Genomic DNA, 25347 nt, shown 5'->3' with positions numbered 1-25347 from the left:
CTCTGCACATGTTATATCTGCCCCCCCCTGCAGTGCACATGGTTTTGCCCAACTGCTAAGAAATTTGCTGCTGCAAATTTGAATTAGGCCCAATGTCTCTAATTTATGTTTATGCTGGAGGTGTAACAACGTGCCTTGTACTCATACATATTTTGTGGGACTTCCCCCAACTGGCACCCTCTAACGAGTTTATTGGATGAGATGTACACAGACCCTGTTTTTTGGACTCTCTCAATCTAGTATTCCTGTCTAAATATAAAAAAAACAATTCTAAAACATTTAACATTGCCATAACGCTCATCCTGGCCCGTTGGTGTACTTCTTTTCCCACTCAATTACTGACTAGTTTGCACACATGGGGTCTGATTCTGAGTTGCAGGCAGCCACAAAAGCAAGATTTGCTGACTTATACCCCTTTTCCACTAGCTTTAAAAACACGCGTAAATGCGCGGGGGCACGCATTTACCGGTGTTTTTTTCTTAGTGGAAACGCCCCCCCCCCTGCAAATTCCCGGATCAAGTGATCCAGGAATCCTACCCGTGTATCTTGCCGGTAGAACACATGTTCAACCCGGTAAGCTGTGTAGTGTGAACGGAAGCCGTGTCGATGCGACACGGCTCCCGTTCACAGTGAATGGAAGGGCGGCACTGGGAGATCATGTGATCTCACAGCACCGCCCCTGCCGCGTCAGCAGCAGCGTCACCAACCCGGCAATATGCCGGGTTGGTGAGCGCTGTGGGAAAGGGGGCTGTAGCATGGGGCGCAGCCGTGTCAGGCTCCCGGCTGCAACCCGTGCTACAGGTGGAAAAGGGGTATTAACTAATGCGAGATTCTGTTCAAATAATGCAGGGGTTCCTGCGTCTGTAAGCTAGAACTATTAGTTTGTCATTATTATCAGCACTTGCACCAGGCCCACACTAGCTGCAAGAGATTTGTCAGATGTAGGCTTCCCTTCCCCGTACGCTCAGACTTTTGATACATGTTCATGACACTCGCACATGTCGAGCGGATACATGCAATCACACTGTCACCGCACAAATCCCCCTTTATTTCACAGTAAAGACTCATTTGGCAAAAGTTCCATCCAACTCAGAATAGGGTTCACATACATAAGAAAAAAATAAGAATTTACTCACCGGTAATTCTATTTCTCGTAGTCCGTAGTGGATGCTGGGGACTCCGTAAAGACCATGGGAATAGACGGGCTCTGCAGGAGACTGGGCACTCTAAAGAAAGATTAGGTACTATCTGGTGTGCACTGGCTCCTCCCTCTATGCCCCTCCTCCAGACCTCAGTTAGGGAAACTGTGCCCGGAAGAGCTGACATCACAAGGAAAGGATTTTGGAATCCAGGGTAAGACTCATACCAGCCACACCAATCACACCGTACAACTCGTGATAACCTTACCCAATTAACAGTATGAACAACAACTGAGCATCACTCAACGGATGGCTCATAACAATAACCCTTTATTAAGCAATAACTATATACACGTATTGCAGAAAGTCCGCACTTGGGACGGGCGCCCAGCATCCACTACGGACTACGAGAAATAGAATTACCGGTGAGTAAATTTCTTATTTTCTCTAACGTCCTAGTGGATGCTGGGGACACCGTAAGGACCATGGGGATTATACCAAAGCTCCCAAACGGGCGGGAGAGTGCGGATGACTCTGCAGCACCGAATGAGCACACACACAAGGTCCTCCTCAGCCAGGGTATCAAACTTGTAGAACTTTGCAAAGGTGTTTGAACCCGACCAAGTAGCCGCTCGGCAAAGCTGTAAAGCCGAGACCCCTCGGGCAGCCGCCCAAGAAGAGCCCACCTTCCTTGTGGAATGGGCTTTCACTGATTTTGGATGCGGCAATCCAGCCGCAGAATGAGCCAGCTGAATCGTGCTACAGATCCAGCGAGCAAGAGTTTGCTTTGAAGCAGGAGCACCCAGCTTATTGGGTGCATACAGAATAAACAGCGAGACAGTCTTCCTGCCAGTCTTCCAGCCTTCCAGCCATTCTGGAAACATATATTTTCAAAGCCCGGACTACGTCCAGCAACTTGGAGTCCTCCAAGTCCCGAGTAGCCGCAGGGACCACAATAGGTTGGTTCAAATGAACGATGATACCACCTTTGGGAGAAATTGGGGACGAGTCCGCAATTCTGCCCTGTCCATATGGAAGATCAAATAAGGGCTTTTACATGACAAAGCCGCCAATTCTGATACACGCCTCGCCGATGCTAAGGCCAACAGCATGACCACTTTCCACGTGAGATACTTTAGTTCCACGGTCTTAAGTGGTTCAAACCAGTGGGATTTCAGGAAATCCAACACAACGTTAAGATCCCAAGGTGCCACTGGTGGCACAAAAGGGGGCTGAATATGCAGCACTCCCTTTACAAACGTCTGAACCTCAGGCAGTGAAGCCAGTTCTTTTTGAAAGAAAATAGATAGGGCCGAAATCTGGACCTTTATGGACCCTAATTTCAGGCCCATAGTCACACCTGACTGTAGGAAGTGCAGCTGGAATTCCTCTGTAGGGGCCATCCTGGCCTCACACCAAGCAACATATCTTCGCCATATACGGTGATAATGCTTAGCTGTTACATCCTTCCTAGCCTTTATCAGCGTAGGAATCACTTCATCCGGGATGCCCTTTTCCGTTAGGATCCGGCGTTCAACCGCCATGCCGTCAAACGCAGCCGCGGTAAGTCTTGGAACAGACAGGGCCCCTGTTGCAACAGGTCCTGTCTGAGAGGCAGAGGCCATGGGTCCTCTGTGATCATCTCTTGTAGTTCTGGGTACCAAGTCCTTCTTGGCCAATCCGGAACGATGAGTATTGTTCTCACTCCTCTTTTTCTTACTATTCTCAGTACCTTGGGTATGAGAGGAAGAGGAGGGAACACATATACCGTCTGGAACACCCAGGGTGTCACTAGCGCGTCCACAGCTATCGCCTGAGGGTCCCTTGACCTGGCGCAATATTTTTTTAGCTTTTTGTTGAGGCGGGACGCCATCATGTCCACCTGTGGCAGTTCCCATCGATATGCAATCTGTGTGAAGACTTCTTGATGAAGTCCCCACTCTCCCGGGTGGAGGTCGTGTCTGCTGAGGAAGTCTGCTTCCCAGTTGTCCACTCCCGGAATGAACACTGCTGACAGTACTTGTACGTGAATCTCCGCCCAACGAAGAATCTTTGTGGCTTCTGCCATCGCCACCCTGCTTCTTGTGCCGCCCTGGCGGTTTACATGGGCGACCGCCGTGATGTTGTCTGACTGAATCAGCACTGGTTGGTCTCGAAGCAGGGGCTCCGCTTGACTCAGGGCGTTGTATATGGCCCTTAGTTCCAGTATATTTATGTGCAGACAAGTCTCCTGACTTGACCACAGCCCTTGAAAGTTTCTTCCCCGAGTGACTGCCCCCCATCCGCGGAGGCTTGCATCAGTGGTCACCAGAACCCAGTCCTGTATGCCGAACCTGCGGCCCTCGAGAAGATGAGCACTCTGCAGCCACCACAGAAGAGACACCCTGGCCCTCGGGGACAGGGTGATCAGCCGATGCATCTGAAGATGCGATCCGGACCACTTGTCCAACAGATCCCACTGAAAGATCCTCGCATGGAACCTACCGAAGGGAATGGCTTCGTATGAGGCCACCATCTTTCCCAGGACTCGCGTGCAGTGATGCACCGACACCTGTTTTGGTTTTAGGAGGTCCCTGACCAGAGTCACTAACTCCTGGGCCTTCTCCTCCGGGAGAAACACCTTCTTCTGTTCTGTGTCCAGAATCATACCCAGGAAGGGCAGACGCGTCGTAGGAATCAGCTGCGACTTTGGAATATTCAGAATCCAGCCGTGCTGTTGCAACACTACCTGAGAGTGTGCTACGCTGATCAACAACTGCTCCCTGGACCTCGCCCTTATGAGGAGATCGTCCAAGTACGGGATAACCGTAACTCCTTGCTTCCGAAGGAGTACCATCATTTCGGCCATTACCTTGGTAAATACTCTCGGTGCCGTGGACAGACCAAACGGCAACGTCTGGAATTGGTAATGACAGTCCTGTACCACAAACCTGAGGTACTCCTGGTGAGGTGGATAAATGGGGACATGCAAGTAAGCATCCTTGATGTCCAGAGATACCATAAAATCCCCCTCTTCCAGGCTTGCAATGACCGCTCTGAGCGATTCCATTTTGAACTTGAATTTTTTCATATAAATGTTCAAGGATTTTAAATTCAGAACGGGTCTTACCGAACCGTCCGGTTTCGGTACCACAAACAGTGTGGAATAGTAACCCCTTCCCTGTTGAAGGAGGGGGACCATTATTATCACTTGCTGGAGGTACAGCTAGTGAATTGCCGCCAGGACTACCTCCCTTTCCGTGGGGGAAGCTGGCAAGGCTGATTTTAGGCAACGGTGAGGGGGAGTCACTTCGAACTCCAGCTTGTATCCCTGAGATACAATTTGTATAGCCCAAGGATCCACCTGTGAGTGAACCCACTGGTTGCTGAATTTTCGGAGACGCGCCCCTACCGCTCCTGGCTCCGCCTGTGGAGCCCCAGCGTCATGCGGTGGACTTAGTGGAAGCCGGGGAGGACTTTTGTTCCTGGGAACTAGCTGCATGGTGCAGCTTCTTTCCTCTACCCCTGCCTCTGGCAAGAAAGGATGCACCTCTGACCTTCTTGCTTCTCTGAGAACGAAAGGACTGCATTTGATAATACGGTGCTTTCTTAGGCTGTGAGGAAACCTGAGGCAAGAAAGTCGACTTTCCAGCTGTCGCTGTGGACACAAGGTCCGAGAGGCCGTCCCCAAACAATTCCTCACCCTTATAAGGCAAAACCTCAATGTGTTTTTTAGAATCGGCATCCCCTGTCCATTGCCGAGTCCATAAGACCCTCCTGGCAGAAATGGACATTGCATTAATTCTAGAGCCCAGCAGGCAAATGTCCCTCTGGGCATCCCGCATATCTAAGACGGCGTCTCTTATATGGCCCAGGGTTAGCAAGACAGTATCCCTGTCCAGGGCATCTATGTCCTCTGACAAGAGTATCTGTCCATGCTGCTACAGCGCTACACATCCAGGATGAAGCAATAGCTGGTCTCAGTAGAGTACCAGAGTGTGTATACAGTGACTTCAAGATAGCTTCCTGCTTCCTATCCGCAGGATCCTTTAGGGCGGCCGTATCCTGAGACGGCAGGGCCACCTTCTTAGATAAGCGTGTCAGCGCCTTGTCTACCCTAGGGGAGGATTCCCAACGTAACCTGTCCGGTGGCGGGAAAGGGTACGCCAGCAGTAATTTTTTGGAAATCACCACTTTCTTATCAGGGGAACTCCACGCTTCTTCACATAACTCATTTAATTCATGTGACGGGGGAAAAGTCACTGCCTGCTTTTTCTCCCCAAACATATACACTCTCTTGTCAGGGACAGGGTTAACCTCCGAAATGTGCAATACATCTTTCATTGCAATAATCATGTAGCGGATGGTCTTGGTCATCTTAGGCTGTAATTGTGCCTCATCATCGTCGACACTGGAGTCCGACTCCGTGTCGGCATCTGTGTCAACCATCTGAGATAGTGGGCGTTTATGAGACCCTGACGGCCTCTGAGTCGCCTGGGCAGGCCCGGGTTGAGACCCCGGCTGTCCCAAGGCTGCAGCGTCATCAAACCTTTTATGCAAGGAGCTTACATTATCATTTAAGACCTTCCACATATCCATCCAATCAGGTGTCGGCCCAGACGGCGGCGACACCACATTTATCCGCACTTGCTCCGCCTCCACGTAACCCTCCTCATCAAACATGTCGACACAGCCGTACCGACACACAGGGAATGCTCTGACTGAGGACAGGACCCCACAAAGGCCTTTGGGGAGACAGAGAGAGAGTATGCCAGCACACACCACAGCGCTATATAACCCAGGGATATTCACTATAATAAGTGATTACCCAATAGCTGCCGATTTTATGTCTTTTGCGCCTAAATTTATGTGCCCCCCCTCTCTTTTTTACCCTTCTTGTACCTGGATACTGCAGGGGAGAGCCTGTGGAGCCTCCTTCCAGCGGAGCTGTGAAAAGAAAATGGTGCTGGTGTGCTGAGGAAGAAGGCCCCGCCCCCTCAGCGGCGGGCTTCTGTCCCGCTTCTGTGTGAAAAAAATGACGGGGGTTTTTACATATATACAGTGCCTGACTGTATATATGTATGTTATGCCAAAAAGGTACATCAATTGCTGCCCAGGGCGGCGCCCCCGCCCCCCCCCCCCCCCCCAGCGCCCTGCACCCTACAGTGACCGGAGTGTTAAAGTGTGCTGGGAGCAATGGCGCACAGCTGCGGTTTTGTGCGCTACCTTAAATGAAGACAGGAGTCTTCAGCCACCGTTTTCAAGCTTCTGTTCTTCTGGCTCTGCGAGGGGGACGGCGGCGCGGCTCCGGGAATGGACGATCGAGGACAGATGCCTGTGTTCGAACCCTCTGGAGCGAATGGTGTCCAGTAGCCTAAGAAGCGCAACCTAGCTGTAGACAGGTAGGTTTGCTTCTCTCCCCTCAGTCCCTCGTAGCAGTGAGTCTGTTGCCAGCAGAAGCTCACTGAAAATAAAAAACCTAACAAATACTTTCTTTTACTAGCAGGCTCAGGAGAGCCCACTAGGAGCACCCAGCTCTGGCCGGGCACAGATTCTAACTGGAGGAGGGGCATAGAGGGAGGAGCCAGTGCACACCAGATAGTACCTAATCTTTCTTTAAAGTGCCCAGTCTCCTGCGGAGCCCGTCTATTCCCATGGTCCTTACGGAGTCCCCAGCATCCACTAGGGCGTTAGAGAAATAGGAATGTAATACCTACCGGTAATTCCTTTTCTCGTAGTCCGTAGTGGATACTGGGGTGACTTTAGTACCATGGGGTATAAATCGGTTCCATTGGAGCCTAGGCGCTTTAAGAAATCAATAGTGTGTGCTGGCTCCTCCCCTCTATACCCCTCCTGCAGTCTAGGAAAACCGTGCCCGAGAAGGACATTCCATGAGAGAAGGAACAGTAGTAAAGCGGTGAGGTAACGAACCAATACACAACAGAAAAAAGGATAGCAGAGCACACCAGAACAGAGGAGAGCAACGCTAACCATACAAGGATAACAACGCTAACCAAACATGGAACTGGGACAGCAACAGCAGGCTCAACCAAGAACACTTACAACCAAGTAAGCAGGAAAACGAAGCACTGAGGCGGGCGCCCAGTATCCACTACGAACTACAAGAAAAGGAATTACCGTTAAGTATTAAATTCCTGTTTTCTCTAACATCCTAGTGGATACTGGGTTGACTTTAGTACCATGGGGAAGTCCCAAAGCTCCCAGAACGGGTGGGAGAGTGCCGAGACGCCTGCAAAACCACCAAACTGAAGGTCATCTCTGGCCAAGTTGTCGAACCTATAGAACTTAACGAACCTGTTGGAACCAGACCAAGTAGCTGCACGGTACAACTGTAAGGCCGAGACTCTCCGGGTGGCCGACAAGGAAGAACCCACCGACCTTGTGGAGTGCGCATGAATAGAACCCAGATGCGGCAATGCTGCCAAAGAATAGGCTTGTTGAATGGTCAACCTGAGCCAACAAGAAATGGACCGGTTCCAATCAGGACATCCAATTTTGGTAGCGTCATAAAAGGACAAACAGTGAGTCAGACTTCCTGTGACGAGCCGTCCTTTTGACGTAAATCCTCCACCACATCCAAGGACTTTGGAGCAACCGACGGATCCGACAGTACCAAAACCACTATCGGTTGATTAATGTGAAAGGCCGAAACCACCTTCGGCAAAAACTGCGGACAAGTCCTGAGTTCCACGCTGCTCTCATGAAATATCAAATACGGGCTCTTACAAGATAGGGCCCCCAATTCTGACACACGTCTAGCAGAGGCCAGTGCCAGCAGCATGATAGTCTTCCAGGTAAGATATTTCAAGACCACTTTGTGTGAAGGTTCAAACCAGTCTGACTGGAGAAAAGTCAAGACCACAGAGAGATCCCACGGAGCGACATAGGGCGGTTGAATGTGACTAACACCCTTCAGGAAAGTCTGTACTTCCGGTAGGACTGCCAGTTGTTTCTGGAAGAAGATGGAGAGAGCAGAAATCTGAACCTTGATAAAGCCTAACCGTATGCCCAAATCCACGCCTGCTTGCAGGAAGAGCAGAAACCAGCCAAGTTGAAACTCCACAGGAGGATTATTTTTTATCCTCACACCAAAAAACATATTTCTTTCAGATGTGGTGGAAATGTTTTGACATAACCACCTTATCGGCCTGGACCATAGTGGAAACAACCTTAGGTGGGAGACCTTTTCTGGCTAAAATCTCTCTCAACTTCCAAGCCATCAAAGGTGGCCGCAGTAAGTCTGGATAGACGAACGGTCCTTGTAGCAGAAGGTCCTTGCGAAGCGGCAGAGGCCAGGGTTCCTCCAGAGACAGGCTCAGGAGGTCTGCGTACCAGGCCCGTTAAGGCCAATCTGGGACAATTAGAATTGCCTGAACTCTTTCCTTTTTTAGTCTTTTTAGAACTCTTGGAATGAGAGGGATTGGAGGAAACAGGTTTACGAACTGGTAACACCACGGCACAGTCAGAGCATCCACTGCTGCAGCCTGCGGATCTCTCGTTCTGGAACAGTAACAGCGATGCTTCTTGCTGATACGAGAAGCCATGAGGTCTATCTTCGGACAGCCCCACTAGTGAACCAGTTGTTGAAACACCTGAGGGTGAAGGCCCCATTACCCCGGATGTCGGTCGTAACTGCTGATGAAGTCCGCCTCCCAATTGTCCACTCCTGGAATGAATATGGCTGAGATGGCCCTTGAGTTTGCCTCCGCCCAGAGGAGTATCTGCGACACCTCTCGCATTGCGGCCCTGCTTTTTGTTCCTCGACGGTTTATGTACGCCACCGCCGTGGCATTGTCCGACTGTACTTGGATGGCTTGATTTTGGAGAAGATAGGAGGCTTGTAGAAGAGCATTGTAAATTGCCCCGAGTTCCAGAACATTGATCGGGAGTGTGGATTCCTGACTCAACCACTTCCCCTGGAACTGAACCCCCTGGGTCACAGCGCCACAAACTCGGAGGCTGGCATCCATCAGTAGAGTCCAGGAATGGGTACTGAAACGCCGACCCTCCACAAGGTGAGAGACTTGTAGCCACCATAACAGTGAGATCCATGCTTTTGGTGACAGAGTTATACTCCGATGCATGTGCAGGCGAGACCCTGACCACTTGTCCAGTAGGTCCAGCTAGAATGGACGGGCATGAAATCTGCCGTACTGGATTGCCTCGTATGAGGCTACCATCTTGCCCAGTAGGTGGATGTAGAGATGAATGGAGATCTTGCGGGGTCTGAGCACCGCGCGGACCATAGCCTGGATAGTCAAGGCCTTGTCCATTGGAAGGAATACCTTTTGAGACACTGTGTCCAGTATCATTTCCAGGAACCGAATTCTTTGTGATGGTTCCAGGTTAGACTTCTTGGAATTTAGGATCCACCCATGGTCTGTAAGCAGGCGAGTAGTCAAGTTGAGCAGACATTCCCTGGACAACGCCTTTATCAGGACATCGTCCAAATAAGGAAATATGTTGACCCCCATCTTGCGTAACTGCAGCATCATCTCCGCCATGACTTTTGCGAATACCCTTGGGGCTGTGGAGAGACCAAAGGGTAAGGCCTGAAACTGGAAGTGGTGGCCCAGTATAGCGAACAGGATGTAAGCCTAATGAGGAGGCCATATGGGGATATGTAGGCAAGCATCCTTGACATCCAGGGATACTAGGAACTCCCCCTCCTCCAGACTGGAGACCATCGCCTTCAGGCACTCCATCTTGAATTTGAACACTCGTCGGGTGTTCAATGATTTTAGGTCCAAGATGGGCCGTACCGAAACCGGCAAAAAGGCTGGAGTTAAAAACCCTGTTGTGCAACGGAGGTGGTACTGGGACAACGACTCCCGTTTGTAGCAGTTTTTGAATGGTGTCCTGTAAGATAACTGGACTTGAAATATCTGAAAGGAGGTGGTGCTTGAAATTCTAACCAGTACCCTTGAAATATGAGGTCCCTCACCCAAGGATCCCGGCAGGCCTGAGCCCACACGTGGGCAAAGTGTTGGAGGCGAGCACCTACCTGAAAGTTGCCCTGCTGCTGGGGCCAACTGTCATGTGGAGGGCTTCGTGGAAGAGGATCCGGAGGCCTGGTCCAGAGATCCAGCAGCCACTGGTTTACGGGACTTACTGCGGTTTCCTCTAGCAGCATTTGAGGCGCCTCTGGCTCTGCCTCTGAATCTGGCCACACAAAAGGACTGCAGAGAGGACCCAGGTTAGGGACGTCTAGCATAAGGTGCAGCTGAGGGCAGACAGGTAGACTTACACGCCGTCGCCCGAAAAATCCACTAGTTCAGTTCTTCCCCAAGGCATCTCATGTAAAAGGAAGATTCTCCACACCTTTCTTGGAGTCAGCATGACCATTGTCGCAGCGAGCCGAGACTGCCATAGCAGAGGTACGGCCATTGATGAGACATAATTCTTTAACGGCCTCACTCATAAAATTTGCAGCATCCTGAATATGATGTAGCAGTGTAATGATCTCCTCTTGAGATAGGGAGTCTAACCCATTTATTATATTATCAGACCATTTTACCATGGCTCTGGAAATCCAGCCGCAAGCTATAGTGGGCCTTTGAGCTACGCCCACCGTAGTATAGATTGATTTGAGTGTAGTCTCAATCTTACGGTCAGCTGGATCTTTGAGAGAGATAGCCCCAGGTACAGGCAGTACAAGTCTTCGTGACAGTCTGGACACAGAAGTATCCACGGATGGGGGATTTTCCCATACTTTACAATCCTATGGGGGGAAAGGAAAGGAATTTAATAACCGCTGGGGAATCTTGAATTTCTTGTCAGGATTGACCCATGCCTCCCTGGAAAGGGAGTTTAATTCCTTAGATATAGGAAAAGTGGCAGAGAATTTTGGTTTTACATTGAAAAACAATTCCTCTTCTGGTTCTGTCTCCTCATCCGGTATGTTGAGGACCTCTCTAATAGCAGAAATCAAGGCCTCAACTTCTGGGGACAGAGAATTATCATCCTCCATGTCACCCTCCCCTTCATCCAGGTCTGGTAATTCAGTCTCAGAGTCAGACTGGAGTACCTGTGGGAGCGTGCGTTTATGAAAAACCAACAGAGGGGGCTGAGGAGCCTGTCTGTGGTCAGCACCCTTAACAAAAGGATTATCTACAGATTGTTTAAGGTTCTGCCTTTCCTGTCTGGCAGTAGCCAACTCTGTATTAATAGTATTAATCATGCTTTTTAATTAATCTAACCATTCAGGTTCTTGCGGACTACTACCCTGAGAGGGTATAGAACACTGGTTACATAAGAGAGACCCTTCTGGTGAAGGTGTAAACCTATTGTTACATGAAGGACAGACAGTCTTTTCCCAGACATTCTATTACAGAAACGGAGTTATTGCAGAGTTATGTGAATAAACACAGTGCAGTTATAACACAAATAGTGAGAAAGCACAGCAACCCCAGACAGCGTGTATGGAGTGACACAGAGGATTGGGACCAGCACACAATACCCAGGCAAAGCAGCACTCTGCTGGGTATATTCAATGTATATAAATTTTGTATTACAGCAGTGTCACCACCACTGATGTGCTCCCCCAGCAGGGTCTGTGGAGGAGCAGGAGCCTTTCAGTCAGCAGCAGCAGGAAATCGTGCCTTTCAGCTTCTGGTCCTGCTCTCTGGGAAGACCAGCCCCTTCAGTGGCGCGTGGTCCCTTACTGTTATATACTGGCTGCAATGCTACCAAGGAAGTTATAGAACACCCTCTATGGAAAGGAAGGTAAAAAAAAAAAAAACAACAACCACCACCACCTTATTTCAGCACCAGTTGTGGGGTCTGCGGCGTGCACCGCAGCTCGTGAACGCCGCACCCTTATGCCACCACTTGTCACCGGGGACCCGCTAACCGGGACCCCGGTGTGATCACTCACCACACCTGCGTCTACTTCTGTTAGGGGGTGGCGTCATGCTGCCGGTGTGTGCACACAGTGTGGTATGTGAAACAGCGCCTCAGGAGCTTAATGTCCTGTCAGCTGGGATTACGAACCATTAACCCTAGGTAGGTTGGTTCTGTCTCCTCTCCCCCAAGTCTCACAACGCAGGTAGGCTGGTTGCCAACCAGTACTACCTGAAAATAATAAACTAAAAAGTCTTGGAGAAAACTCTCTGGAGCTCCAGAGGAATGCACCCGGCTCCTTGGGCACATTTTTCTAAACAGAGTCTGCAGGAGGGGCACAGAGGGGAAAAGCCAGCACACGATTGATTTCTTAAAGTGCCCAGGCTCCAATGGACCCGATCTATAAACCATGGTACTAAAGTCACCACAGTATCCACTAGGACGTTAGAGAAAAATAAAACACCATTTGCGTCTGACTGAGAAACAGGCCCATAGAAATCTTTATGATAATGGACAATATTACCATGTCAGCTAGATACTAGGAATTCTCTTCCACATTGCTTCCATGGTTGGAATATATGGAATCTCTCTCCTGCAAAATCACATACAAACCCCAATTAATACAGTGAACACTCCTTTGTCATTTACCTTCAATTTATTACACAAATCGGTTTGGTTCCAGACTGAATATTGTTTTATAAATTAGCAGCTGGTTTCTGTTTTCGCCTTACTCTGAATCCACACAACTAGCATTGGAAAGACTGACCTTTAGGAATCATTTTTTTTTCCTTCAATATTACCATGTAGTATAATGTGCCTTCACTAATATTACTTTACACGGGTACATTAGACCAGGCATTCCCAACCACGGTCCTCAAGGCACACCAACAGTGCAGGTTTTAGGGATATCAAGGCTGCAGCACAGATGGTTAAATCAAAATAACTGAGCTACCAATTAAGTCACCTGTGCTGAAGCCTGGATATCACTAAAACCTGCACTGTTAGTGTGCCTTGAGGACCGTGGTTGGGAATGCCTGCATTAGACAAACATGGGACACACTGTTAAGGGCGGTCTGGTGATGTGTGTAGATCACAGTTACTACCGCAAGCTCTAACTTGCATAGGCATAACAGGAGGCACATTAAAGCCCAGATTTATCAAGCCTTGGAGAGTGATAAATTGCATGGTGATAAAGTACCAACCAATCAGCTCCTAACTGCCATGTTACAGACTGGGTTTGAAATATAAGGAGCTGATTGGTTGGTACTTTATCACCGTGCAATTTAATACTCTCCAAGGCTTGATTAATCTGGCCTTAGTCAAAGGGACATGTCTTTGCAGTGAAGGGCTGTGCTCCAGGGTCAAGGGTTATTGCTTTGTATATAGGAATAGCATAGAGAGAAGAAGAAGCAGGAGCGTAGAGTAGAGTGTGCATTTACAGTACATGGTTAATACAAAGTGCTGGTCAGTATTTCAGTGTGTGTTCGTTACAGGGAGGGAACAGTTAAGTACTAGGCGGGAAACTGATCCTTTGCAGAGCAGCTATTGGCTGGCTAGCAAACCTAGCCAACTGGACCAATATGTTAACAAAATTGCACAATTTCCTCTACGGGTTCTGTCTCCTGATCGGTTCTAGTTCTCCTCTCGTCTACATTGTCTCACTTCTATTTTTCAAATATATACATTTCACATCAGCAAAATAAAAAAAAGTCCACATTATCTTTAATTTACAATTTCAGAGTACAATAATAAGGGCTACAAACATACATTGTATCAAATTATTATTGGGCTATATTCTTGTGCCAGAAATATAAAAAACATTTCTGTGCTGTAAGTGCACAGCCGCAGGGGAACATCATGTGTGAGCATGTAAAGACAATGTTGGGTCAACTTATAAAGCAAATAAGACTAACAACTAGAATGTAACATGGTAGAGCCCAATTTTCCTTATACTGATTAGAAGCCTCTCATCTCATGCCCTTAAATAGCATTTAGATACAGTACTGTGCAAAAATTGTGTGTGGAGAAAATGCTACAAAGATTCAATGCTTTCAAAATAGAAGCATTACAAATATCAAAATGCAAAGTGAATGTACAAAAATAAAAAAGTAAATATTTGGTGCGACCACCTTTTGCAGATACTTATCAATCATACAATATCTATTAGGGAGACGTCTGATTAGATACAAATTTATTCTGCAGCAGGACAAAGACCCCAAACATACAGCTAATGTCATTAAGAACTATCTTCAGAATAAATAAGAACAAGGAGCCCTGGAGTGGTGATATAGCTGCCACAGAGCTCTGATCTCAACATCAAGTCTGTCTGGGAGTACATGACGAGACACAAGGATTTGAGCAAGCCTACATCCACATAAGATCTCTGGTTAGTTCTCCAAGACGTTTGGAACAACCTCCCTTCAAAAACTGGTTGCAAGTGTACCTTGAAGAATTGATGCCGTTTTGTAGGCCAAGGGGCGGTCACAACAAATATTGATTTCATTTCTCTTCTGTTCATTCACATTGCATTGTTAATTGATTGAAAAAACTATTTTTGAAAGCATTCTTACTTTGCTGCATTTTTTCCACGCCTGCCTGAAACTACATGTCATGTACAGTACTGTGCAAAACTTTATGTATACAGAAAGCAAGGACTCGTGTAAAAAGATGGGATGTTGATGTTGGCACAGAAATCTAGTCATATGACTGGGAAACCAGCACCCGGTCCACGGGGGTTACATGTGAAGCAGACTACCCATCCAACTGCTGCCGTTATACCTTGATACATTAAATCCTAACATTAAAAAGACATGAACAAAAATTCAATTATAAAGGCTTGTTAAAGACTTCTCTTGATAACAGATTAATTACATTTCTGAATTTTACAAACAGTAAAAACAAAGCCTGATCCCTCACATGTGCTTTAAGGGTGGTAACCCACCAGCATCCGTAAAATACCAGCGACTCCGCATGTCAAATGCAATGGTGTGCAGCAATGCCAGCACTTGAGGTGATGGAGGGGTCAGTTCAGAATACTCCCAAAGCTTGCAGTAAATGCAACTTATAGCAGGCAGACCTCAAAAGATGCTACTGTTTTACCCCAACTCTTACTGCAATTCTGCATAGGTTCTAGAAACCAATAGGTCTCACTGTCATACCAGTTAACCTTCTTTTACTAGCACAAAAGACTCATGATATTAAGTCAGCTGGTAGCTAGCCGAAAAACCTGCTAGAAAACCGTAGGTCCTTCTAAAAGAACATGTAGAAATGGAAATGGTCATGGAGATCATTAATTCCTGTGTTTCCATGTGTGATTAATTTAAAATACCACATGAACGCATTATAGGTTTTATGTTAAAATTAATTAGCAATATGTATTCTGTGTAATTTGGGTGTCATTTATTCAGAACGCAAGGGACCCAATCAGGGATCACATCTGCCAAATACTCTAGCATGAAACAAAGCTCTCCATGTGCATGCAAAAACACTCCGACACAAGTCATTTTGGCTAATCTATACCAATAGATTTTCAAAAGGCTCTTACACTCAATTAGAACACCTTCATGAAATAATGTATTTACTATGTACAAATACGGTTACATATAAAACTTCTTTTTATAGTGAAAGAAAACAAAACATTTACGGATTCTGTTCTTAACTGCAAAAGCACTGAGGTATATAAAAATGAAAACTTCTGTGTAAGTGGAAATTAACTTTCAGATCTGCATACAAAATAGAACAGATGCATTTATATTTCCTTACCTGTCAAGCTCCAGTCACCAGGAACAGTTCTGCAAAATAGAGCGGACATTACGTTTTGTCTCTCCACTAACAGCCCATGGGCTTAAACCATATAAAATGTATTGCATCTCTTTATCATGCACTGCTTATGCCAGAACTTGAAAAAAAATACAAATTCCTTATGCCAACCACCTGACAAGTCCACTTTAAACATAAATGGCACTATACCACATAATCTCAGGCAAAGGGGAAAAACATATAAAATGTTGCATTTGATGAAATGAATATATGCATACGAAAAGGCTAACTTGTTTAAAATCATTGATTTTCTATACAAGGGTAGACCGGTTTTTCTTCAATAGTGTTGGTATAACTGTCAGGAAATAAATAATTTGTTTGAAAAGCAGTCGCCTATTGAAAAAAAAAAAAAAAAAAGGCACCATTGTTTCAAGTTTATTTTATGACTATTTACGAAGCCAGTTTCAGGTTGCTCTTCTCATTGTCTTCTGTAGTTCATAAGCTTTGAAGATCAAGCACTATTCAGGCTTGCGAGCCACAAAGAATATACAATCGTAGTAGTATTTCATCATTGACAAACTATTCACAGTGTATGTAGTGGTCACAGTTTCTCGCTCAGCCTGGAAAGGGAAAACAATTGTTCGTTCAATGTCACAATGATGCCAGCAACTTATTTAGCTACACTGGATTGCTGAACTATACACAGGTATTTCCAGTTGTCAACTATAGCTAAACACAAAGTATATCATCGGTTTGTTTATTATTCAGTTAGGAGTCTGAAACCCAACAGTTTCCATAACAGACTTATTAGTAAATGGTGACTGTTAAGTCTTATGCTGGGTACACAATAGTAGATATATTTGCAGATCAACTGATCTGCAGATGTATCTACGAATGGACTAGGCAACTGATCTGCAGATGTATCTACGAATGGACTAGGCAACTGATCTGCAGATGTATCTACGAATGGACTAGGCAACTGATCTGCAGATGTATCTACGAATGGTTAAGTCTTATGCTGGGTACACAATAGTAGATATATTTGCAGATCAACTGATCTGCAGATGCATCTACGAATGGACTAGGACACTGTCTGATCTGTCGGGACTGACGTCACAAACTGGGCGGGCGTTTACATGCACCCGCCAAGTACAGCTGTCAATCACCGTCGGGCTGCTGCATCATGTGTACGGGCGCTCGGCTGACCGCCCGCCCGCCCGCACACACACACACACACACACACACACACACACACACACACACACACAGGCTGTGTTGCAGGGCCGACATGATATGTCTGAACTTCAGCCCTCACAGACATATCTTTCGTACACACTGGCCGATGGACCTGCGATATATCGGCCATTCAATAGAACGTCCAATATATTGGCCACGGTGTACGCACCTTTAGTTTGTACATCTATCCAATCTAGCCACTTAGGGCCTGATGTAACAAACATAGAAATCACAAACAGATGCTTTATTTATGTTAGGTTTCTTCTAAGCTGCACAGCACAATATGGTAAACTCTATGAAGACTGTGCCAGTGTTGAGAGTGAATACTGGAGGGACACGGATGTAGCATCCTTATTTTTTTTTATATAAAAGGCACCAAAAAGGTGTCCAGTGTTGTACAGAGATTATACACAATTACTGTATACATAAATACATAGAATAACAATTCACATAATGCATAACCAAAAGCAGGGTTGAGCCTGGAATAATAGAGTTTAAGGGAGCGTTCAGAGACTCACAATGGCTAGTAAAAAACAAGTGGCAATAAGTTGTGTCAATAAGTAGTGTAAGTGTGCAGGAGAGGAAGGGAGGGGGTATGGGTAGTAAGAACTAAATCAGCTCTCAGTGATCCTGTATCCAGAAAGTTGGCGCGCAGACAGCATCAGTCGTAGGTGGGATATAGGCAAAGAATAGCAATGAAGCACTACTGGCAGGGATAGAGCTCATAGGAACGCCAGCCAAGCTGCAATACCTGAGTGGTACAGGCTCCTTAGACCAAATGTAGGAGTAGTCACCAGGAAAGAACCAATATGTGAGAAGATGTTACAAGAGCGTCCACCAAGAGATCTATGTGAAACTTTTCACAGAAATTTCCAGGAACAACAAAAAGCTTGCTGCCTTCATTCCTTAACTCGTTGTATTACTTAAGCTCTATAGCTGTCAAATTTAAGACAACTGTATTGCATGATAAAGCCTTCGTACACCTAAACTGTCATTAAATCTTAATAGCCCTTTCCTAAATGGTCAATTTAAGGTCTGTGCAAGGCATTAACAAAAATGTGCCCGTCTAATTATGGAAATCTTATAGTGCCCGATACCTCATTTCCCATTGCACCAGCTCCAGTCTATAGCTTAGAGCAGGCCTTCCCAAACTTTTTTGAATCGCGCCACCCTAGAGTATCAGAATTTTCTCACATCACCCCTAGGCCAAAAGTTTCTTATTAAGAAATTAATAAAAAATAAATAAATAATTAAATCAAGTAAATTGTGTTTATCATCCTGAGGGTCTGTTATGCGGTGAGGGACAGGATTTGCTCCTGTTTGCCCACATATTTTATATTGGAAGCATCAAGCACTGGTTTTGCCTATTACATTGACCATGAAAAATTTGTAGTAGTCTTGGACCACCAAACCCAGGGCAACCCTGCAAGTGCCCCGAATCACCACAGGGTGCCGCGGAACCCAATTTGGGAACCACTGGCCTAGAGCATAAGAGGACACAAGACTAACCGTAATGCAAATGGTCACCCGAACATGGGGATGGATGGAAGCAGGAAAACTAGGTTTCTTCTGAAGGGATAACTAAGGTTCCGATACAGGTGAGCACACATTGTAGCAGTGGACCAGGGATAGAGAAAGTGCAATGTTTATCCAGTTCAGTTCTGTGTAGTCCTATGGGAGAGGATTCAGAATGAAAAGGTATGTAATGCTTTTGTAGTCATGATGTATGTATGTATGTATGTATGTATGTATGTATGTATGTATGTATGTATTTGTAGTGGATTACCCCATTTCATAGCTGCAGCTTTAGCTTACATCCGAGCAACATGTTTCTTTTACACAGTAATATTTAAAAGATTAAAATACCTCTATGAGAAATCCATACTGTACAATAACATTTTTCAGATCTTCATAGCTCAGTTCTATAGAAAGTTCATTTGCCAAGTTTTCAAAATGATACAGAAGAGGTCCTTGGGAAGAGAGGGAAATAAAAAAAACGAAAAAAAAAAAAAAAAAAAAAAAAAAAAACACACACAACAGATCACAATAGGATCTTATAGTCCATTACATTTTTTTTAGAATACTCAATTGATTGCTCTAGTAAATTTTTGAAACTTTTTTTATTGAAGCTACATCATGTGACAATAACGTGATTTAAGTTTCAAATTAACAATATATATGAACACATATACCAAAGTCCATAACAGCACAGAACAAAAAAAATAAAGAAGAAAAAAAAAAAAGCAGGTTATCAGTGGAATCACTGCACTGACGCACATATTCGGTAAAATAAATCTGAAAACAAGTTTAGCAATAAGTAAAGTCAAAAATAAATTGGGGGGGGGTCATTAAGGAAAATACGGGTCTCATACCACAAAGTATTCAGAACCCCCCCCCCCATTAAGATATAGCTTCTTTAGTAGAAATTAGCAGAACCTCTATGAAACGCTCTCATGTTGAAAAAACTCTTTGTACGGGTCTCCATCTGCAGAGATGCCTCCAACCAATCCATATGAAAAATGAAATAAATAGTTTCACTTTAAACCGTTTGAGGGTCGGTGGGGTGCTTTGTATCCATACTTGTAAAAAATAGTTTTGCTGATGAAATTGCTAACAGTTTGCGAACATCTGTAGGAACTCTAATATCTGGAGGTAGAAGGCCAAAAACTGCCCACTCCGGAGTGAGCGGGGCATAATTAACTAAAATGGTCATAGTAAGACACCAAACGCTCAACAAAAATCTTTTAATAAAAGGGAAAGTCCATAGACAATGATAAAGATCTATAGAAGTTTGAATACATTTGGGGAATGCAGAGCTCTCCAGAATATCTATGAGGGATCTCCTAGAAGGACAAATATACAAGCGGTGGAGATTAAGAAACATCTCTGCAAATTTGGACCTGAAAAAGTATTAACAGAATACAATATTATATCCAGGTCATCTGCAGATAAAGAAGAAAAATGTTTCTACTAATGGGCCAAACCTGTCTGCAAAGAGGAGGTTCCACAGAGGGTCCGAAAAATCAGTAATATGAAGAGATTGCTCCCCTGGATAAGGGAAGTACCAATAATGAAGTGTTCTGCAAGTATAACTCCAGAGATTTTGCTCACGTAATATTGAGCGTGTGCTGTAGTCAATTTAAAGTAATACAAAACAATTCCCCAGAAATAGCATATTTAATTATTGGTAAAGACTCCAGTTTTTACCAGAAAGTAAAAAAAAACATCAACTGAGGGCCTAAAATACCAATGGCAGACATGCATCATCACTTTGAGAGTGATAAAATGGAGAGAGAGAGAGAGAGAGAGAGAGAGAGAGAGAGAGAGAGAGAGAGAGAGAGAGAGAGAGAGAGAGAGAGAGAGAGAGAGAGAGAGAGACTATTATACATGGAATCCTCCCAGTTGTTCTGCCTGGTTAGGAGCTGTAAAATGCTGCTCTATATTTAACTAATTACATTTAAAAATACAGATATTCATAAGGAATAAAAATAAAACCCTCATTACTAGTCACTATAATTAATCATTGCAACAGTGCTTCCACCTCTGTAAGGTCTTATATTTTGCGTAGGTCTAATTTGGCACAGCTAGTCTGAAATTTCCATTATTGTAAAAACAAATTGACGTAGCTGTCAGTCTGAAGAGAAAAAAGAAATACATTTAAAAATAATAATTTACTCAAATGCGGCCACTACATAGTAATGTGACTATCCCCTATAAACCCCCCACCATGGTGTCCACAAGCAAGGTTCATTTTGTCTGTTGTCTCTGCCCCTCAGTACACCTCTTGGACAACTTGGCTTAGACAAACATTTTATTAGGGCTTGTTTACACCATGTTCCTAATAGGAGCACAATGGGCAGATGTATTAAGCCTGGAGAAGTGATAAAGCGGTGATAAGTGCAAGATGATAACGCACCAGCCAATCAGCTCCTTTAAATTTACATATTGGAGCCGATAGGCTGGTGCGTTATCACATTGCACTTATCACTGCTTTATCACTTTTCCAGGCTTACTACATCTGCCCCATAGTTCGGAAACTGCTCATAAAATTTTTGGGTCATCAGTATAAAAGAGTTTTATGTGCTTCCGCTGCCTTTTATATTAAGTGCAAATCACGTGTTAGCGCAAGGTGCGGAAAAATGGCACACATACTATATTTGAATCCGTTAAGCAGGCCTCTGCTGAATATACCATTTTACAGTCAAATCACATTATTATGACCACCAGCTAATAGCCAGAGTAACTGCCGTGAGCAGCACGGACAGCAGATAGACGTTCGCTGAACTGTCATTTTAGATACACGTCTGGTAGACCCCAAGTTAATTTTGATGGTGATCTGCTTCCCTGTAGTGTGTCGGTCGGCCCTCACGCACCTTCATAGCCGACGTCCACCTCTCATATCAGTGGTATGTGGTGCTCTGCAGTTTCCACGACGGTTATTCACAGTGGTGCTATTTGTCCAGTCACAATACACCTTCACCACAGCAGCATGCGAACAGTTCATAAAATGCGCTGTTTCAGAAATACTGTAACCCCTGGACTGAAAGCCGATAATCATCCCTTTTTATAACTCTGATAAATTGCCCCTTTTACCCATGCAACGAGTGATGTGTGCAGACGGCCTATTGCACACCTTATATACCCACCAAGCCAGCACACGACATGGATGTACTTGCTCCGCACTGCTGTTGTCTAATGCAGGAGGTGGTCATAATACTGTAACTTGATCGTGTAAATCCAAATATCCAGTTATTAAGATTAAAAAGTAACTTAACATTTCTATGATACACTACGGAGTATAATAATAAAAAAAAAAAAAAAAACCACCAAACTTTTTGTCCTCTGCATGTAGTTTTTAAAAGACATAGAAGCAAACAAAATTAATATCTGTATTTCAATAAAAAATGTAAAAGTAAAGGAGTTACCTAAATTAATCCACATGCCACCTGGTTTCAGTATTTTCCAGATTGTCTCGACATAGTCAAGAATATTATGTGCAGTGTCTATAAAGAAGCTTGTTGCTATGCAGTCCCAAGAACCTGGATGAAAAAGGTAATATGCTCTCTCAATTTAGGTGCATTAACAAAATAGCCATTATAAATATAAATTCTTCCCAAAATAAAAAATAAGATTTTACTTACCGGTAAATCTATTTCTCGTAGTCCGTAGTGGATGCTGGGTACTCCGTAAGGACCATGGGGAATAGACGGGCTCCGCAGGAGACATGGGCACTTTAAGAAAGAATTTAGACTCTGGTGTGCTCTGGCTGCTCCCTCTATGTCCCTCCTCCAGACCTCAGTTAGAGAAACTGTGCCCGGAAGAGCTGACAGTACCAGGAAAGGATTTTGGTAATCCAGGGCAAGATTCATACCAGCCACACCAATCACACCGTATAACTTGTGATAAACTTACCCAGTTAACAGTATGAACAACAACAGAGCATCAGTTCAACCCTGATGCAAACATAACATAGCCCTTATTGCAGCAATAACTATATACAAGTATTGCAGAAGAAGTCCGCACTTGGGACGGGCGCCCAGCATCCACTACGGACTACGAGAAATAGATTTACCGGTGAGTAAAATCTTATTTTCTCTAACGTCCAAGTGGATGCTGGGAACTCCATAAGGACCATGGGGATTATACCAAAGCTCCCAAACGGGCGGGAGAGTGCGGATGACTCTGCAGCACCGAATGAGCAAACACAAGGTCCTCCTCAGCCAGGGTATTAAACTTGTAGAATTTTGCAAACGTGTTTGAACCCGACCAAGTAGCTGCTCGGCAAAGCTGTAATGCCGAGACCCCTCGGGCAGCCGCCTAAGAAGAGCCCACCTTCCTTGTGGAATGGGCTTTTACTGATTTTGGATGCGGCAATCCAGCCGCAGACTGAGCCTGCTGAATCGTGTTACAGATCCAGCAAGCAATAGTTTGCTTTGAAGCAGGAGCACCCAGCTTGTTGGATGCATACAGGATAAATAGCGAGTCAGTTTTCCCGACTCCAGCCGTTCTGGCTACATAAATCTTCAAAGCCCTGACTACATCTAGTAACTTGGAATCCTCCAAGTCACGAGTAGCCGCAGGCACAATAGGTTGGTTCAAATTAAAAGATGACACCACCTTCGGCAGAAATTGCGGACGAGTCCGTAATTCTGCCCTGTCCATATGGAAAACCAGATAGGGGCTTTTACATGACAAAGCCGCCAACTCTGACACACGCCTAGCCGAAGCTAAGGCCAATAGCATGACCACTTTCCACGTGAGATATTTTAACTCCACGGTCTTAAGTGGCTCAAACCAGTGAGATTTCAGGAAACTCAACACCACGTTGAGATCCCAAGGTGCCACTGGTGGCACAAAAGGGGGCTGAATATGCAGCACTCCCTTTACAAACGTCTGAACCTCAGGAAGAGAAGCCAGTTCCTTTTGAAAGAAAATGGATAGGGCCGAAATCTGGACCTTTATGGGCCCTAATTTTAAGCCCATAGTCACTCCCGACTGTAGGAAGTGAAGGAAATGGCCCAGCTGGAATTCCTCTGTAGTGGCCTTCCTGGCCTCACACCAAGCAACATATTTTCTCCATATACGGTGATAATGTTTTGCTGTCACGTCCTTCCTAGCCTTTATCAGCGTAGGAATAACTTCATCCTGAATGCCTTTCTCCGCTAGGATCCGGCGTTCAACCGCCATGCCGTCAAACGCAGCCGCGGTAAGTCTTGGAACAGACAGGGCCCCTGTTGCAACAGGTCCTGTCTGAGAGGCAGAGGCCATGGGTCCTCTGTGAGCATTTCTTGCAGTTCCGGATACCAAGTCCTTCTTGGCCAATCCGGAACAATGAGTATTGTTCTCACTCCTCTTTTTCTTACGATTCTCAGCACCTTGGGTATGAGAGGAAGAGGAGGAAACACATAAACCGACTGGAACACCCACGGTGTCACTAGTGCGTCCACAGCTATCGCCTGAGGGTCTCTTGACCTGCCGCAATACCTCTGTAGTTTCTTGTTGAGGCGGGATGCCATCATGTCCACCTGTGGCAGTTCCCACCGACTTGCAATCTGTGCGAAGACTTCTTGATGAAGTCCCCACTCCCCCGTGTGGAGGTCGTGCCTGCTGAGGAAGTCTGCTTCCCAGTTGTCTACCCCCGGGATGAACACTGCTGACAATGCGCTTACGTGATTCTCCGCCCAGCAAAGAATTCTGGTGGCTTCCGCCATCCCCACCCTGCTCCTTGTGCCGCCCTGTCGGTTTACATGAGCCACAGCGGTGATGTTGTTTGACTGAATTAGAACCGGTTGACCACGAAGCAGGGTCTCTACTTGACGTAGGGCGTTGTAAATTGCCCTTAGTTCCAGGATGTTGATGTGAAGGCAAGTCTCCTGACTTGACCACAGCCCTTGGAAATTTCTTCCCTGTGTGACTGCTCCCCACCCTCGGAGTCTTGCATCCGTGGTCACCAGGACCCAGTCCTGAATGCCGAATCTGCGGCCCTCGAGAAGGTGAGCACTCTGCAGCTACCACAGGAGAGACACCCTGGCCCTGGGGGATAGGGTGATTAACCGATGCATCTGAAGATGTGATCCGGACCATTTGTCCAGTAAGTCCCATTGAAAGGTCCTCGCATGGAACCTGCCAAAGGTAATGGCCTCGTATGATGCCACCATCTTTCCCAGGACTCGAGTGCAGTGATGCACCGACACCTGTTTTGGTTTTAATAGGTCCCTGACCAGTGTCATGAGTTCCTGAACTTTCTCTATCGGGAGATAAACCCTCTTCTGGTCTGTGTCCAGAATCATGACCAGGAAAGGCAGACGAGTCCTAGGAACCAACTGCGACTTTGGAATATTTAGAATCCAGCCGTGTTGCCGTAACATTTCCAGAGAACGTGCTACGCTAATCAGCAACTGCTCTCTTGACCTCGCTTTTATGAGGAGATCGTCCAAGTATGGGATAATTGTGACCCCTTGCTTCCGCAGGAGTACCATCATTTCCGCCATTACCTTGGTAAATATTCTCGGAGCCGTGGAGAGACCAAACGGCAACGTCTGAAATTGGTAATGACAATCCTGTACCACAAATCTGAGTTACGCCTGATGAGGTGGATAAATGGGGACATGAAGGTATGCATCCTTTATGTCCAGAGACACCATAAAATCCCCCCCTTCCAGGCTTGCAATGACCGCTCTCAGCGATTCCATCTTGAACCGGAACCTTTTCAGGTACATGTTCAGGGATTTTAAATTCAATATGGGTCTGACCGAACCGTCCGGTTTCGGTACTACAAACATGGTCGAATAATAACCCTTTCCTTGTTGAAGGAGGGGAACCTTGACCACCACCTGTTGAAGATACAATTTGTGAATTGCAGTTAACACTA

The 25347-nt window shown here is 45.7% G+C and overlaps 1 protein-coding gene across 4 annotated transcripts in view; it reads right to left on the bottom strand.

Moving 5' to 3' along the window:
• Nucleotides 1-13686: 13686 nt before the first annotated feature.
• The window catches only part of CARNMT1 (carnosine N-methyltransferase 1), a 53454-nt gene continuing 41793 nt past the window's right edge, over nt 13687-25347 (bottom strand). Inside the window, exons 6-9 of one of the 4 annotated variants that reach the window (XR_010171942.1) lie at nt 21902-22015; nt 18843-18946; nt 15744-16360; nt 13687-14775 (exon numbers count right to left, since the gene is read on the bottom strand). Coding sequence is in view for 3 of the 4 variants with exons in the window: in XM_063913860.1 (XP_063769930.1) it covers nt 16259-16360; nt 18843-18946; nt 21902-22015 (320 nt within the window). In the remaining variant the exon portion in view is untranslated. Of the gene's footprint in view, nt 16361-18842; nt 18947-19026; nt 20246-20273; nt 20611-21901; nt 22016-25347 lie in introns of those variants that run through there. The other 3 variants (XM_063913860.1, XM_063913861.1, XM_063913862.1) reach the window with 3 other exon arrangements.

The sequence above is a fragment of the Pseudophryne corroboree genome, chromosome 1 (assembly GCF_028390025.1).
Source record: "Pseudophryne corroboree isolate aPseCor3 chromosome 1, aPseCor3.hap2, whole genome shotgun sequence".
In the NCBI taxonomy this organism is placed as follows: domain Eukaryota; kingdom Metazoa; phylum Chordata; class Amphibia; order Anura; family Myobatrachidae; genus Pseudophryne; species Pseudophryne corroboree.
Note: the sequence above shows the minus strand (reverse complement) of the source record. Positions and strands in the feature narration are given on the sequence as shown.